Source organism: Ictidomys tridecemlineatus, chromosome 10 (genome assembly GCF_052094955.1).
Source record: "Ictidomys tridecemlineatus isolate mIctTri1 chromosome 10, mIctTri1.hap1, whole genome shotgun sequence".
Classification (NCBI taxonomy): domain Eukaryota; kingdom Metazoa; phylum Chordata; class Mammalia; order Rodentia; family Sciuridae; genus Ictidomys; species Ictidomys tridecemlineatus.
In genome coordinates this window covers 123,492,027-123,508,923 of record NC_135486.1, presented here as the reverse complement: position 1 = coordinate 123,508,923, position 16,897 = coordinate 123,492,027, and the positions used below count along the sequence as shown (strand labels likewise).

General features: G+C 41.3%; 1 protein-coding gene across 2 annotated transcripts in view; it reads left to right on the top strand.

Moving 5' to 3' along the window:
- Nucleotides 1-14,590, top strand: part of Itgam (integrin subunit alpha M) — a 49,546-nt gene extending 34,956 nt beyond the window's left edge. For both annotated transcript variants that reach the window (XM_078024015.1, XM_078024014.1), the window contains exons 15-30: nucleotides 5,407-5,537; nucleotides 5,619-5,782; nucleotides 7,396-7,550; nucleotides 7,643-7,774; nucleotides 8,103-8,176; nucleotides 8,421-8,562; nucleotides 8,660-8,782; nucleotides 9,586-9,665; nucleotides 10,499-10,582; nucleotides 10,914-10,989; nucleotides 11,746-11,853; nucleotides 12,025-12,108; nucleotides 12,255-12,368; nucleotides 12,454-12,555; nucleotides 12,803-12,913; nucleotides 13,353-14,590. In XM_078024015.1, coding sequence (XP_077880141.1) covers nucleotides 5,407-5,537; nucleotides 5,619-5,782; nucleotides 7,396-7,550; nucleotides 7,643-7,774; nucleotides 8,103-8,176; nucleotides 8,421-8,562; nucleotides 8,660-8,782; nucleotides 9,586-9,665; nucleotides 10,499-10,582; nucleotides 10,914-10,989; nucleotides 11,746-11,853; nucleotides 12,025-12,108; nucleotides 12,255-12,368; nucleotides 12,454-12,555; nucleotides 12,803-12,913; nucleotides 13,353-13,424 — 1,752 coding nt within the window. In that variant the 3' untranslated portion in view covers nucleotides 13,425-14,590. The remainder of the gene's footprint in view (nucleotides 1-5,406; nucleotides 5,538-5,618; nucleotides 5,783-7,395; nucleotides 7,551-7,642; nucleotides 7,775-8,102; nucleotides 8,177-8,420; nucleotides 8,563-8,659; nucleotides 8,783-9,585; nucleotides 9,666-10,498; nucleotides 10,583-10,913; nucleotides 10,990-11,745; nucleotides 11,854-12,024; nucleotides 12,109-12,254; nucleotides 12,369-12,453; nucleotides 12,556-12,802; nucleotides 12,914-13,352) is intronic.
- The last annotated feature ends 2,307 nt before the right edge of the window (nucleotides 14,591-16,897 follow it).

Below are 16,897 nucleotides of genomic sequence, written 5' to 3'. Positions count from 1 at the left end.
CTTACCAGACGTTGGTTTGAAAATAATTTCTCCCATTCTGCAGGTTGTCTTTTCACTCTGTTGATTGTGTCCTATGCTAGGAAGAATGCTTTTGATTTAAAATCCCACCTGTCTATTATTGCTTTTGTTGCCTGTGCTTTTGGGAGCATATTTAAAAAAATCATGGCTCAGACTAAATGTGGTGCTTTCCCCCGTGTTTTCTTCTAGTACTTCTATAGTTTCATATCTTATGTTTAAATCTTTAATCCATTGAGTTGATTTTTTCATGTGTGTCAGATAAGGTTCTAATTTCATTCTTTTGCATTGTTTGCCAAAACCAATTGATTGTAAATATGTGTATTAATTTCTAGGTTCTTTGTCGTTTTTGGATTCTCTAATTGTGTTCAGTTACTTCCTGTGCTCTGAGATTAGATGTCTATGCTCCAGGATCTGGAGAGACCACTGAGTAGACTCTGCAGCAGATGGGGTTGCTGCCTGTGCTCTGTGATAATTTCTGATCAGGCAGAGTTAAGGTTGTTTTCCTGGACTGGGCAATTGGATTGTTTGGATTAATATAAATGGATTGATACACTATGGAAGTATTTGTAGTCAGGCAGGGCCCCATGATGTCTCTAGGATTAGGTGAAGTCTCTGGAATTGCTGTTCATCTGTATGAGATGGGCAGAGCCGCAGTCTTGCTCCACAGATATATGTGGACTTGGGCTTGCCTCCTGGCCTAGAGTAGGCTTAAAGCAGATAATGAGGTTTAGTGGAATAAATATTGCCCAGCCTGGGGTTGGCAAGGCCAGATGCTCCCTCTGCTGGTAATCACTGACCTGCAGTTATTTCCAAGTCTAGGGAAGATTTGATGAGAGCCCTCAGGCTGTGTGAGGAAGCTGGCCAGGGGTTGAAGTCTAGAAGACCTGTGGACTGTGTGTTTTGCAGTACAAGGCTGCTGGCTAGTTTTTCTAGTGTGGCCTCTCAGTTGGCCAGAAGGTAGAGATCTGCATACTGGCTGCTATGAGCCCACCCACATTCTTTGTTTCTGTTTCTCTTAGGATGAGCCTTCTAAGAAGGGTCCCAGAATGGTGGGAAATCTGAATACCTATCTTTAACACTTTTACCACTGTAGAAACTTTGGGTCTCTGGGAATTCTCTGTGTGGCTCTTATCTTTCATTTGTGACTTTTCAGAGTTCTCTGGTTCAGTGGGGGTGTCTCAGCCTCATTCCTGAGTTCTGGAGTATTCATGACAGTATTCTTGCCTGTGAAGAGTTGCTGATTGGATTTCTGTGGTGGGAACAGTGGAGTTGAAGAACTCCTATTCCACCATGTTGTTGGTGTCACTGACCTTATTTTTTTGTTGCATTGGAAATCAGTCCACTTTGACTCTAAGTGCTTCAGCATGTATATTATTAATTAAAATTAATTATTTGTTCACAGTTATTTTAAAGATGAAACTTTCAGACAGGAAATGAACAAATCTTTATTCAGTGAATTTTGACAAACTCTTATCATGATACAAAATATTATTATTAACACCAAAGAGGAAGTTCTATTTCTCTCTTTATGGAAAACTTCTCTTTCTCTCTTTATGGAAAATTTAAAATTATAATTATTAACACATATTAATTGTACAAGTTTATGGGTTTCATTGTGATATTTCCATTCATGCATATATTGTTCTTTGATCATGATCACCCTCCCTTCTACCATCTATTAACAGAACCCCTCCCCTCTTTTCCCAGGAACAACCAAGGTTCTGATTATTTTCTAACATAGATTAGTTTTACCAATTTTATAACTTCATATGAATGGATTAATACACTATGGAATAATACACTACATAGGCCCAAGTATATTTTATAAGCTTGTTAGGTGCAGCCAGGGATGAGAACCATTGCCTTACTAACTTCTCACTGCATGGAGAAGCCTCTTTCCACAATTGTACAATATTTAAACATTTTTTTTCCTTCCTTCTTCCTTCTTTCTTTGTTTTTACTTTGTTGTAGTACTGGAGATTGAACCCAGGACCTTGCAAATACTAGGCAGACATTCTGTCTCTGAACTATACACCCAGCCCTTTTTTATTTTATTTTGAGACAGTGTCTTGCTAGGTTGCCCAGGGTGGCCTCAAACTTGTGATCCTCCTGCCTCAGCCTCCTGGGTAGCTGGGATCACAGGCTTGTGCCACTGAATCTGGCAATAATGCTTCTTTTCATTGGTTCCTATTGTTTCTCTACATAAATAGGATTTGAAGGTTTTGGTTTTTAAAAATTTTTAGTATAAAAGATTTATATGCTTGTCATGCAAATATATAATTCTAAAATAAACAATAAAAGCCCTAGTTCCCTCACTGTACTCTCCATAACACCCTTCCAAAGAAAACGAGCCTTAGAGGAGGGTACTTTATTTTTTTAATTGATTTAAAAAAATGACAATGGAATGCATTACAATTCTTATTACATGTATACAGCACATTTTTCATATCTATGTTTGTATATAAAGTATGTTGACACCAATTTGTGTCTTCATATATGTACTTTGGATGATAATGTCTATCACATTCCACCATCCTTGCTAATCCCCTGCCCTCTTCCTTTCCCTCCCACCCCTCTGCCCTATCTAGAATTCACCTATTCCTCCCATGTTCCCCCTCCCTACCCCACTGAGTCAGCCTCCTTATATCAGAGAAAACATTCGACATTTGTTGAGAGGAGGGTACTTTAAATGCCTGGGCGTGTATACACACACACACACACACACACACACACACACACACACACTTTTGGATTAAGAGCAAAACCAAAAAGAGTCATACTATTTTGTTATTCTTCTATTTAAATTTTTTACTTCCTTCCCCCTAGTGACTGAAACTGGAAATGGTCAGTGTTCAGACAAGCAAACATGCAGTGGATCTCCAAACTGCCTTGTTATACATCAGTCCAAAACAAAGCATCCTCCCAACAGAATAGTATATATAGTTCTCAAACAAATGTGAGGTATAAACTATACACTAAACACACAAATCTTGAAGATGACTTTTTTGTATATTAGTAAACCCAAGTAACCACCACCTAGATTAATATGTCAAAAATTTCTAGCATCTTATGTTTCCTTATCCTTCTTTGCAGCTGAAAAAAATCAGTTTTTTTCTTTTGTGGTGCTGGGAGTCAACCTAGGCCTTTGCACTTGGTAAGCCCATGCTTTACCAATGAGCTACATCTGACAAAAATCACTTAAAAATGTGGTAAAATATGACATAATATTTACTATCTTAATCATTTTACGTGCACAGTTCACTGGCATTAAGTACATAATAAAATCATTTAAAATTTTTTAAAAGTTTATTATTTAGTTTTAAAAATATTTAAATACTAAATAAAAATTATTTAGTTTTTCAATTTTTTATTATTTAGTTTTAAAAATATTTAAAAACTAAATAAAAATTATTTAGTTTTTCAATCTGTTTATTCTTGTAAACAGATTGAAAAGTAAAAATAGGCTTATCACAAAAACCAGTTTCCATACACACTATGATTTCTGCTTTATTCCCTTCTGAAGACACCTATTTCAGTTCCTCCAATTATTTTCTTTAAAAAAAATTTTTTTTAGTTGTTGATGGACACAATACCCTTACTTTAATTTATTTATGTGGTGCTGAGGATCAAACCCAGTGCCTCACAATTGCCAGGTGTGCACTCTACACTGAGCTACAACCCCAGCCCCTTTCCAATTATTTTCTATATGTCCAAATAACATAATTTTTCTACTTCTTTTTAAACACGTTTAAATTAATAGACTCAAAATATTTGCACATATTTATGAGTTATGGTACAATAATTTGATACATGTATACAATGTGTAATAATCAAATCAGAGCAATTAGCATTTCTATATACAATGTGTAATAATCAAATCAGAGCAATTAGCATTTCTGTCTCCTCCAACTTGATCAATTCTATGTGTGGGGAACCTTCAGGCTCTTATTTTGAAGTTTATCATAAATTATTGTAGACTATAATTACCCCACTATGCTATAGAATACCAAAACTAATTCCTTCTATCTAACTGTATTTTGGTAGCCACTACCTAACCTCTGTCTCTTTCCCTTTCCCCATTCTTTCTCAGTTTCTAGTGACCATTATTCCACTCTTTTCTATGCAATCATTTTTTTTTTAGCTTTCTCAAATGAGTGAGAGCATGAAGTATTTGTCTTTCTGGGCCTGGATTGTTTTACTTAACACAGGATCCTCCTTGTTTGATCCACATTGCCACAAACAATAGGATTTCATTCTTTTTATGGATGACTAATATTCCATTGCACATTAAAAATGAACAAATGAGCTTAAAGAGATATTTTTCAAAAGAAGACTTACAAATGATTGATAGATATATGAAAAGTATTAAATATCACTAATCATAAGGGAAATGCAAATTAAAACCATAATGAGATAGCATTCACCCTCAGTTAGAATGGCTACTATAAAAAAAACCAAACAAATACTGGTGAGGATGTCAAGAAAAGGCAACTCTCATCTACTGTTTATGGGAATGTAAATTAGTATATTCACTCTGGAAAATGGTATAGAGTTTCCTTAAAAAGTTTGATATAGAATTACCATATAATACAGTGATCTCACTACTGTATATATATCCAAAGGAAATGAAATCATTTTATTGACAAGATACCTGCATTCTCACGTTAATTGCAATACTATTTACAATAGCTAAGATATGGAGTCATCTATGCATGAATGCATAAAGAAAAATTTCCTAGCTGGGTGTGGTGGCACACTCCTGTATCCCAGTAGCTCAGGAGGCCAAGGCAGGAGTATTGGGAGTTCAAAGCCAGCCTCAGTGATTTAGTGAGGTGCTAAGCAACTTAGTGAGACCCTGTCTCTGAATAAAATACAAAATAGAGCTGGGGATAGATGTTGCTCAGTGGTCGAGTGCCCCTGAGTTCAATTCCCATACCCTCCACTCCAAAAATGTTTCCTATTTCTTGATTTTTGTTTTAACATAGATTTCCTAGTATGAAAAGTGAAGATTGTGTTCTCTTTTGGTTTCCCTCTTGCCACACCTGAACACATTCTCTACCCTCTTCCTTCCTCGAAATTATATGATAATTTTGATTAGATTAATATTCAGTGTTTGCATTATTCTGACCATGAAGTGAGATTCAAAGGGGCCCAAAATATACTTTTGCTTCTTTCCTATAAAACTTCTTGTTTTCTCAAGAAAGCCCAGGTAATTAATGGGAATTTTGGGTATCATCTTGAGGTTGTGGTTTAAAGGTAAATAATTCCTTGATAAGTTTGAATTGCCCTAATTCCCTGAAAATTTGTGGGGGATGAGAGTTAAGTACAGCCTGGAGAATCTCTACTTGAACCTTCCTCCTCCCTTTCTTTTCTATTTTTTACCCACAGCGGATTACAGGCTCCCAGCTTTCCCCCCAGCTCCAGTATTTTGGTCAGTCACTGAGTGGCGGTCAGGACCTCACAAGGGATGGATTGGCAGACCTGGCTGTAGGGGCCCAGGGACATATACTGTTGCTCAGGTGAGAATTTGGTCCACTCTACCCTTGAAGAAGTTTCCTTGCTGTATGAAGTTTTCTGATGGTCCTTTGGTGTCCCTGTAGATCCCAGCCAGTGCTAAGAGTTGTGGTGACCATGGATTTCACACCCAAGGAAGTGGCAAGGGATGTATTTGAGTGTCATGAACAGGTGGTGACAAGCAAGGCTGCTGGGGAGGTCAGAGTCTGCCTCCTTGTCCGAAAGAGCACACGGGATCGGCTAAATGACGGTGAGGCTTGGTGGGTAGGTCTCAAAAGATTAAGTGACTAGGGGCATAGATAGGTGGCTCATTTCAGTCTGCCCAGCCTCTGGTAATCCAGAGGAAAGTTATGATGGGCTCTGATAGACTTTTCCAAGCCTGGTGAGAAGCCCAGCAAAACTCACCAGAGAAGCGAACATGTATCACCCCCTTATACTCTTCATTCTCCAGAGAACTAAGGGCCCCATTCCTGTGAACAGATTAGGTTCATTTTTCTTAAACTGTGAGAGAACTCATTTGGTGAGGTAGAATTGATGTAGCAACTCATTAGTGACCTGAAATCTCCCTTGTCCCTATTCTTAAAGAATAGAATTGTGCCTCTGGTCGGGAAGAGTAATGACAGTCCTTGAAAGAAGTGAGAGGAGGAGAAAAAAAAATCATCCTTCTAGCAGCAGTCTTAGTGGCCTGAGGAGATAATAAACAGAGATTGGGGCAGCCAACATGGATTGAAATTGAAAGAAAAGTTTTGGAGAGTAAGGAGTTATGTAAAAGGCACCCCAAAATCTACACAGAAATTTCTCTTAAGTCATTGGCTGACTCATAAGCCACAAATGCCCAGGTCAATACTGCAGGCAATCTAGTAGAAAATAGCAGCTGAAAACCTAAAGAGCTGAGCAGAGAATTAAATACCTTCCCAGTGCTGAGGAGGCAGATTTAAGAGGGACCCTGGTAAATGCCTTGGTTTTTCCATTAAGACAATAAACAGTAACTAAGGGAAATAATAAGTAATAGAAAGAGACCCAATGGTGATTTCGAAGTCAGAGTGATCAGACAGAAACAAAAAATAAAATCCCCCTACAAGTAATATATTTAAGAGGAAAAAGAAAGGATGGGAAACTTCAGGAAAGACCTGGAATTCATAGGATAGAGTCAAACTGAAAATTTGACACTGAACTATTCAATGACTGGAATTAAGAATTCAATAGATTTAATAACAGATTAGAAGCAGAACACAGAATTATTGAACTAGAGATAAGTTAATTGAAAGTATTCAGATTAACACACAAAGAGAAAAGGATGATAAATACAGACAAAATTGTAAGAGATATATTGGATATGGTGAAAAATCTAACAATGTAATTAGAGACAGAGGGAAGGAGAGAGGGAGAGAGGAAGGAATGGAGAGAGAGAGAAAAAGAGTGTGGGGGATAATCAGAAGAAGTAATAAACAAACAGTGTTAAGAATCTTGAAAGATCAAGATTCTTTAAAAAAAATCAAAGCAGGATAAATATAAAGGAAGCCATACCAAAGTACATTATAGGCATATTGCTGATTACAAAAGACAAAGAGAACAAAAAAACTTGAATGAAGTCAGAAAAATACAATCAATTTTCTAATATATAATAGAATAGCTACCTTTTTTTGAGCAATTACTTTATGGTCACAATTTTATTTCATTTTTTTACCATTGGAAAGGTATGATTATTATCCTGACTTTGAAAATAAGGAACTGAGACTCAAAAGAGGTCAGATAACATGGCCCAAGTCACACAACTGGGGAGCAGAGGAGCTGGGCCTCAGACTCCTCTCTGCCTGATCTACAGCCCAGGCTCCTCACCACCATGCTGTCCTGTTCCTTCAGGAGAAATCCAGAGCACTATCACTTATGACCTGGCTCTGGACCCTGGCCGTCCACGCTCCCGTGCCATTTTTGTTGAGACAAAGAACAGCACACTCAGACAGACACAGACCTTTGGCCTGAGCCAGAAATGTGAGACCCTGAAGCTATCATTACCGGTGAGCAGGAGAGTGGCCAGATCCCTGGGCTGAGAATGGGTGGTCTTGGGAAGCTGAGGAGAGCAGATTCCCAAATCCCCACTATCTCTCAGGTTTGTGTGGAGGACTCAGTGAGCCCCATTGCCCTGCGCCTCAACTACACTCTGGTGGGGATGCCCTCATCCTCTTTTGGAAACCTTCGGCCAGTTCTGGCTGTGGATGCTCAGAGACTGTTCACAGCCTTGGTGAGTCCTTGAGTTGGGGCTCTACAGGGTCATGGAAAACATCAAGATTTCATTTCATTTTATTTCTGACTAATATTTCTGTTATATGGGTGGATCACATTTTATTTATTCATTCATCACTTGATGGACATTGGTGGGTTTCTTCTCTCCTATTTTTATCACAGTGTCTCCTTCCTCTACCTCCAGGTCACCTTTATTGTCACATTTATTGTGGGGTCTTATGTTGAAACTTATTTTACATAATTTTATTTCAACATTTTGTTTAATTGTTTCACTTCATTATTTTCTTTCCTTTCATTTTATTCTCTTCTATTTTTTTTTTTTACAGTTTCCCTTTGAGAAGAATTGTGGTGATGACAACATTTGCCAGGATGACCTAAGCCTCACATTCGATTTCATGAAGTGAGTTTCTTTTCCTCATTGCCTCCTTTGAACCTGTGCATGATGTAGAACCCTGTTCTTCTCCTGGCTCCTAAGTGAGCCTTGGGAGAACAGCTAGGTCTATTGGAGGTGTCTGTGTGCTGCAAGGTCCCTAGTGGCTACTCTGTCTGAAACGTCTCTAAGTGCTGCACTCCCTTTCCACTCAAACAGCCTTCCCACAGGGAAGCCCTCAAGAACCTCCTGGTATGTTTTGTTGTCCCTACAGCTTGGACACCTTGGTGGTGGGTGATCCCCAGGACTTCATTGTGACTTTGACTGTGAGAAATGAGGGTGAGGATTCCTATGGGACTCATGTCACCTTCTACCACCCATCTGGCTTGTTCTTTCGGAAGGTGTCAGCGGCCCAGGTAGCCAGGTCCTTCTTAGGCCCAATCTGATCTTTGATTTCCCCATCTTCATGGCTGCTGGTTATTAATACCCCTTTCTGCCTCCTTTGCCTTCCAGAACCAGCGCACACAGCGATCCTGGCGTCTGTCCTGTGACTCTGGTTCTTCCACTGAAGGGCCTGTGGCTTTGAAGAGCACCAGCTGCATCATAAACCACCCCATTTTCCCAGGCAACTCAGAGGTCTGAGCTACTAGCTCTTCCTCTCCTTCTATCCATTGTCTTCATCTGGAATTCTCCTCCTCCTCCTCTTCTTCCTCCTTCTCTTCCTTATCCCCTCTCCTTTTTCCTCCTCCTTCTTCTCATCTTAAAAATTGAAGATTCTTTTTTTACAAAACAGCTTTTGTTTTGCTATTGGTGATTGAACTCAGGGGCACTCAATGACTGAGCCACATCCCCAGCCCTTTTTTGGAATTTTATTTAGGGACAGGGTCTCACTGAATTGCTTAGTGCCGTGTTGTTGCTGAGGCTGGCTTTGAACTCGCCATCCCCCTACCTCATCCTCCTGAACTGTTGGGAATTGCAGGCATGTGCCATTGCGCCTGACGTCAAACGGCTTTACTGAGATATAATTCACATACTATAAACTCATCCATTTAAAGTAGACAGTTCAGTGGCTTTCAGTATACTCAGAGTTGTGCATCCAATGTCATGATCAGATTTAGAGACCTTGTTATCAGCTTTCCACCCGCCTCTCCCAGGCATTGATAACCATTGATTTACTTATCTCTATAGATTTGCTTATCCTGGATATTTCATTGAAATGGAAACATACAGCACGTGGTTCTTTGGAATCAATTTATTTGAGTTAACATTATATGTTCAAGAATCATTCACCTATCAGTACTTCATTTCCTTTTATTGCTGAATAGTATTTCCATTGTATGGGTGGATCACATTTTATTTTTTCATTCAACAGTTGATAGACATTTGTGTTGTTTCTTCTCTCCCATTTTTATCACTGTGTCTCCTTTCTCTACCTCCAGGTCACCTTTAATGTCACATTTAACGTGGAGCCTGATGCTTTTCTTGGAAACCAGCTACTCCTCAAGGCTAATGTGACCAGGTGCACTGTCCCTGCCTCTGCATACGCACCCTCTCCTTTGAGGCCCCAGCCCCTTGTCCATAGTGAACCTTTCCCCTTTCCTGATTCTCCATTCAGATAATTTGTTCATTCAACAAATACTTACTGAGCACTCACAGTTGTTTTGAAGGCTTGTGGACAGTGGCAGATAGAACAACTGTGGTTCCTGTCCTCACAGAGGTTATAGACACAGAGGTTATGTGGCACAGATAGACAAGAAAACTGGCAATCATAATACAGTATGAAATGAATGACTAGATGGGGTATGTCCAGTGTTCTTGGGAGCTTGGTGTTCAGAGAAGATTCCTGAAGAAAATGTATTTAGTCTGTGAGTCAGTCACTTAAAAGGCAGGAACTGAAGATGGGCAGAAAGACAGACAGAAAGAAGCACCTACCAGGCAAAGCCTAAAGCCTGGAAAGATCAAGATGTGTTTAAGAATGGCCTGAGCACATGATATAGGACTTAAGGCACTGGTTATGGCCATGCCACAAAATGTTCCATAAGTGGTTTAAGGGAATTTGCAGTTTAACTTATCAGAGTGACATGATTATATTTGCATGTTAGAAAGGTCACTTTTCAACAGGGCTGGGAATTGGATTGGAAACAGTTTTAAATTCAGAGGTCTAGTTAGAAGTCTGTTTTAGCCACGGGCCTGGGCTATGTAGGGGCAGAAGGGAGTTAGAAAATAGTCAGGTTTAGGATGCAGAGATAATAGGACTTGGTGACTGGCTGGAGTTAGGAGATGAAGGAGAAGGAGAAGAAAAGGTTGATTCTCAGTTCTTAAGTGCTGACTAAGCGCTCTCTTTCCCTTCAGTGAGAACAATATGCCCAGGACCAATAAAACTGAGTTCCAACTGCAGCTGCCCGTGAAATATGCTGTCGTCACGGTAGTCACCAGGTGCAGGCCCCCAGCGACCTAGCTGAGCCTTCTCCATTGGCTGGACACAGCCAATTGTGTTCATGAATCTGTGCTTGTATGTGTGTGTGTGTGTGTGTGTGTGTGTGTGTGTGTGTGTGTGTGCATGTATGGTGTGTATGTGTGCACGTGTTGCTTCTGTGTGAGTGGCCTAACTGGCACCCACTGTGTCTCTGACATGCATCACCCTGCTCTTGCCTTCTCAGAGCTGCATGATCTATGTGCCTGCTTACTCCTTACACACTTAGCCTGTGAGCCCCTTCCAGGACACCCCTCATTTCTGTCACTTCCTGTTCTTTCTTTCTTCCTTTAGTACTGAGGTTTCTACCAAATATCTCAACTTCACGGCCTCAGAGAAGACTAGTCATGTTATACAGCATCAATATCAGGTGAGCACAGGGAATGTCTGGGTCCTAAGAGGATGTTGGGGAGGGAAATTTATGTGAAGAAAATATATAAACAATGATGGAGATGGGAAATGTGTGTGCCAGACACAGGTCCAAGGAAGATCTCACTCTGCACACACACACAAGCATGCATATAGGTATGTGCACACATACCTACATGATGAACTCATTTTATCTTCATAAAGACTCTCTGAGGCACTGTTGCTACTCTCAGTTTACAGATGAAGAAACTGGGGCTCAGAGAGGTTAACAAAACCTGTCCAAGTGCCAGACGCAGTGGTACATGCCTGTAATCCCAGCGGCTCAGGAGGCTGAGGCAGGAGGATCATGAGTTCAAAGCCAGCCTCAGCAAAAGCAAGGCACTAAGCATCTTAGTGAGACCCTGTCTCTAAATGAAAAATACAAAATAGGGCTAGGGATGTGCCTCAGTGATTGAGTGCCCCTGAGTTCAATCCCTGATAGCAAAATAACAATACAAAACAAAACAAAACAAAACAAACAAACAAAAAAATACCCTGTCCAATGCTTCTCAACTAATAAGTAGACTAGCCAGGATTTAGGAAATGCCTGTCTGGATCTCAAGTGTGTATTTAATGGCTACTCTCTCCCTCCCAGAAAGGGAAAGGACACTTGGGCCTTATTTAGGTGTACTGGGCTCTAGGAAACAGGGAGGCTGAGTCCAAGAGTTGGTGGAGTACAAGTCCAGATGCCTGATCTCTCATTCTTCCCCTGGTGTAGTTCAACAACCTGGGTCAGAGGAGCCTCCCCATCAATGTGACCTTCTGGGTCCCTGTCCAGCTGAACCATGTGACAGTCTGGGACCACCTTGAGGTCATCTTCTCCCAGGTGAGTCTGGCTGGGCCTGAGAAGTGGGTCTGGTTCCTCCCTCCATAGTCTTAAACTTTCCTAAAATTTGTTTCCTTCACTGGACTTTGGAGGCTTTCTGACCCTCTCCTGGATCCAGGCTGTCTCATCCTCCCATTCCTTTCTCTTCTCATGGTGTCTTTTTTCCCTCAGAATGTCTCAAGTGCTTGCCATACTGATAAGAGACCCCCTACCCACTCTGACTTCCAGGCTGTACTTAAGAAGACCCCAGTGGTGGTGAGTAGCCTCAGGAATACATGTAGACCCTTGGTGGTCCCCTCATTGGAGCTCAATATGGTCTCTTGACTGAGAGGGCTGAGCACCAAGTGATGATCCTGCATCAGCATCCTTATCCATTTCTCTCTTCTCCTTTTCCCCCCTAGAACTGCTCCATTGCTGTCTGTCAGATAATCCAGTGTGAAATCCCATTCTTTGGCATCCAGGAAGACTTCAACGTTGTCCTCAAAGGCAACCTCTCATTTGACTGGTATATCAAGGTATGTGGGATCCTGAGACTTTGTGGGGCACAAATGTGATACTTCAGGACCCCAGACCTGGCTATTGCTCTGCTCTTTTCCACAGACTTCACATAACCACCTCCTGCTTGTGAGCACAGCAGAGATATTGTTTAACGATTCCATGTTTGCTCTACTCCCTGGACAGGGGATGTTTGTGAGGTCCCAGGTAACTGGCTCAGACACAGAGGACTGTTGGAGGGAGGAGGGGAAACTGGGCTTATCAAGATCATTTCTGGTCAGGGAGGGAGAAAAAGAAACAGGTGGGGACTCAGGAGTGAGGGCTGGGATACTGGGAGAGATGGGGAGGGAATAGCCATTGGGTTTAGGGGGAGTACAGGCCTGATTGGGGAAACGTCCAGAAATTTGGCATCTGTCTACTCTGATGCACCTCTTTTCTCCTCTTCCTTTCCCAGACAGAGACCAAAGTGGAACCATATGAAATTCACAACCCTCTGCCACTCATTGTGGGTAGCTCCATTGGGGGCCTGGTGCTCCTGGCCCTCATCACTGCTGGACTGTACAAGGTATCCCCTGGTTGGCCCTCTCCTAACCCTCCTCCCATCCCTTTGTATGCAGAGGTTTGACTCCTAGCATTGCTGCTAGCTGGGCGATCTTGGGCAGATTAGGGCCTCTCTGTGCCTTAGTTTCTTCAGCTGTAAAACAGTTATCAATACCCTTTTTGTGAAGGAAATTGGGTTACTATATGTAGAGCAACTAGAATGACCCCTGGTACTGAAGGACTGTCATAGAGGGAGTAATTCTCCTTGTTTTATTTTATATTTCTTTCCTGGTTCCAACATTGATGGGATTTCCTTTCCTGCCTCATTTTCCCCAGTTCCCTTCTACTCTCTGCCCCATTATTTTGTACTGCTCTGTATTCTTTTGTCCCCACTCTTGTTTTGCATGACCCTTGCCTTCCCACTGGCTTCTGTGGTTCTTACTCCTCTGTTTCTGCCCCAACAGCTTGGCTTCTTCAAGCGACAGTACAAGGACATGATGAATGAAACTGGTCCCCAAGAGGCACCACCCCAATAACAGCTCCTTCTCCAATGCATGGCCTCTTTGACAGCAAGCAGGACTTGAGTCAGACTAACATGCAAGTCCCTAGGGTGCTGGACAGACATGACCTTTAGGAAACTGGTATATTTATGTCTCATGAAGACCTGCTTGGGCTTCCATTTGTGTGTATGCATAAATTGTGTATATGATTCAGGTGTTTTCAGCACCTCTTGGTCAGAAGGTAATTGGCCGGGGGACCTGGGGTTATGGCTCAACGGTGGAGCACTTTCCTAGCACATGTGAGGCCCTGGATTCAATCCTCAGCACCACATAAAAATAAATGAAATAAAGGTATGTGTCCAACTACAACTAAATAATATTTATAAGCCCAGCTAATAACCTTGTTATTATTATTTAATAATAATAGTAAAATAATAAGGTAATTGGCTGGGCTTCCTTGTGTGTGGGTAAAGAAGCTGTTGCGCCACCTTCTGAGAAAGGTGATGGCAGCAGCCCTTGTGGGCAAAAATAAAGGGAAATGAAGCAGGAGCTCCACTCTTTGACAAAGGAAGTGAGACTTTCCTGCGTGGGCAAATGAGCAGACCCCTGGAGCCTGTGAAGCCAGAACTTAAAGTACACAGAGAAGCCGTGGAAGGAACCAGGAGCTTGTGAGCTGGCAGGATTCTGTCCAAATCCATTTCATACTAGAGTCAGTGGGCCCAATAAAGATGTCCAACGAGGAATGATAACCCTCCCTTTATTTATTCGTTTATTATTTCAAAGTTACTTTTCTTTTTGAATTGATAAGCCTGTCCATCATACAAAAATTGAAAGACATTCAAGACTGAATGGTGAAAAGTCTCTCTTCCCTCCTTGGGGGGCAGTCAGGGTTATATTTCTTCAAAATTCTAGGCATGTGCAAACGCACACACAAATACACATACATACAAGCCTTTTTTTTCTTTTACACAAATGGTAGCATACTTTGTACTGTTCTGTATCTTACTTTTCCATTAATAGCTCAGATTGTTTTATGCCAAGATAAATTACTTTTTCATTCTTTTATACAGCTGCAGAATGTTCTATTGTGTGATTGTGTAATAATGTAGTGAACATTATTAAAATATCCTTTGGATATTTTATTTCTAACTTCTCACTATTATAAGCAATGCTGAATTAATAAATTGGATGTGCCATTTTCACATATGTGTAAGGATAATTTATAGAATATATTCCTAGAAGTTTGAGTTCCCCCCCAAACAAATCCAAGACAAGAATTTGAGTGACAGAAGTTTATTTAAGAAGTGTTTCCGTGAAATAGCCTTAGGTGGGGAAGTAAGCTGGGAAAGGGAAGGCATTAGCTGGTGTTATTGCCAACAAAGATATGAACCCCTGGAGCTTAATTCCACTGGAAAGACAATTCCACTGTGAGACAATGAAGAACTTGTGCATTAGCATTATCCCAGCCAAGGGGAGCAGTGGGTAGAGAACACCAGTAGTTATTGGCTGAGGGTCACTCTTGGTGGGGACAGGGTGTCAATCCTGTAGCACTTCTGGTTTGCCCTGAATGTGGGAAGAGTAGACTCTGATGGCCAGAGAAAGAGATGTAAGTGCTTCCAGTTGAATGTGAGAGAAGAATACATCTCCTTGCAATCCCATGGGGATATGAGTGGGGGTACCAGCAGCACTGGCTATCAAGTACAGGTAAAGTTTTGATAGCTATTTTCAGGGGGCCTCCCTTCTCTGTCAGAAGCCCACCTGCCATCTCCTACACTTCTGTGACTGCAGTAACCATTCTCCTGGCTTAGAGCATACCAGTGGCCTGAGGTCACACTGATAAGAATGGAATGAAGCTGGCATTTAATCCAAACTCTCTGTGGCATTACCATCTTTCCAAGGGATGAAGAATAAACATCATGGTGTGCCACTTTTGGACCTTGCAGATGAGGGCAACACCAGAGAATGCCAGAGACAGAAGGAACCTGAATATTCACTCTGAAGAACTACCATGTTAGCCTTGTACTCCATATCTTTATACTGATATATATAAGAGAGAAGGAACATTGACACTGTTGAAGGTAGACACACCAAATTTGGTCTGAAGATGTTTCCACATTTGACTCCTTATATAATGAATCGTAGCCTGACTTAGTACATGACTGAATGAAAAGTCTAACTCAGGAGTCCACTTTTGTAACACACAGCTGAATCTGGCTGAATACAGGCTGAGCTGCAGTCAATGACAGGCATCCAGATGATTTCTTCAAGGCTATTTAAGCGCACTTCAGTTTGCTATCCATGCACATTGCCTGGCCATGTTGCAGGCCAGAATTCTTGAAACAGTTCTGGTTCTGAGGGTTGCCTGGTTCTAAAATTGTAAATGAAAACCAGTTAAGATCTTTAAATTTGTTTTAATTTGTCTTTTGAAGACATTGTTATTTTGAGCCTCTGATATAGCAGCTGCTCCTTTATTGTAACTAATATCACTACTTTCCCAAAGATCATTTTCCTCTTTGTTCCAAGAAACTGAACTTGTGACAAAATTTGAAGGCTCTTTACTGATGCCCTATCTCCTAGCATTTCAGTCCCCTTCCTCTATCACTTATCATGATATGGACAATACCCATGTCCATTCTGGGATGGTCATGGGCTATAGTCTCATTTTCTTCTTGGGTAGAATTTCTTTTTGTACTGGGGATTGAACCCAGGAGTGCTTAACCACTAAGCCATGTCCCCAGACTTTTAAAAAATATTTTATTTAGAGACAGGGTTTTGCTAAGTTGTTTAGGGCTTACTAAGTTGCTGGTACTGGCTTTGAATTTGTGATTCTCCTGCCTTAGCCTCCCACCATGCTCTGCTAGGTAGGACTTCTTGGTTTTGTCTCCAAAGGTTTATCCTCAATCTCTGAGAGCACGGTGGGAAAGGTCCTACCCCTTTATCCTTTCCTACCTGGTGACAGAATGACCTGATAGAGAAATTAACTGACTTGTGTGCACTGTAGAAGTGGGAGAAGGTACTAGAAATGTGATGTTAGTCGTGGTGTGGATATCCAGTCCTCCCTCTCTGCATCGAACTCTGGTCTCTGAGGCCAGGATCAGTTATTTGAGGCCCTGAGTACCTCTGCAGTCCCCTTCTGATCCTGCTCCTCCCTCTCAAGCTCCCAGTTCTCAAAAGTACCATACTTAGGTGACCAACCAGAATCCTTCTGAAAGTGAAAGGTACTGTGATTAGTCATTGCACTCAGATGCTAGGCCTGTCTGGGACAGATCAGAATGTGTTTTGTTCCCCTACCCATACCCCTTTTCAACTATTGCCTATGTTCTACTTTTTTTTCCCAGAACTCAGTTCCTTTCTCTATCTCCTGACACTTGTCTTAGTTTAAATGTTACTATGTTACTTCCTCCAGATCTTCTTGACTTTCTAGTTGAGAGAAGCCCTACTTCTCACATGCTGCCATAATAACCTGAGTTTATTCCTCTGAAAAGTATACATTCCTCAAGGACAGGACC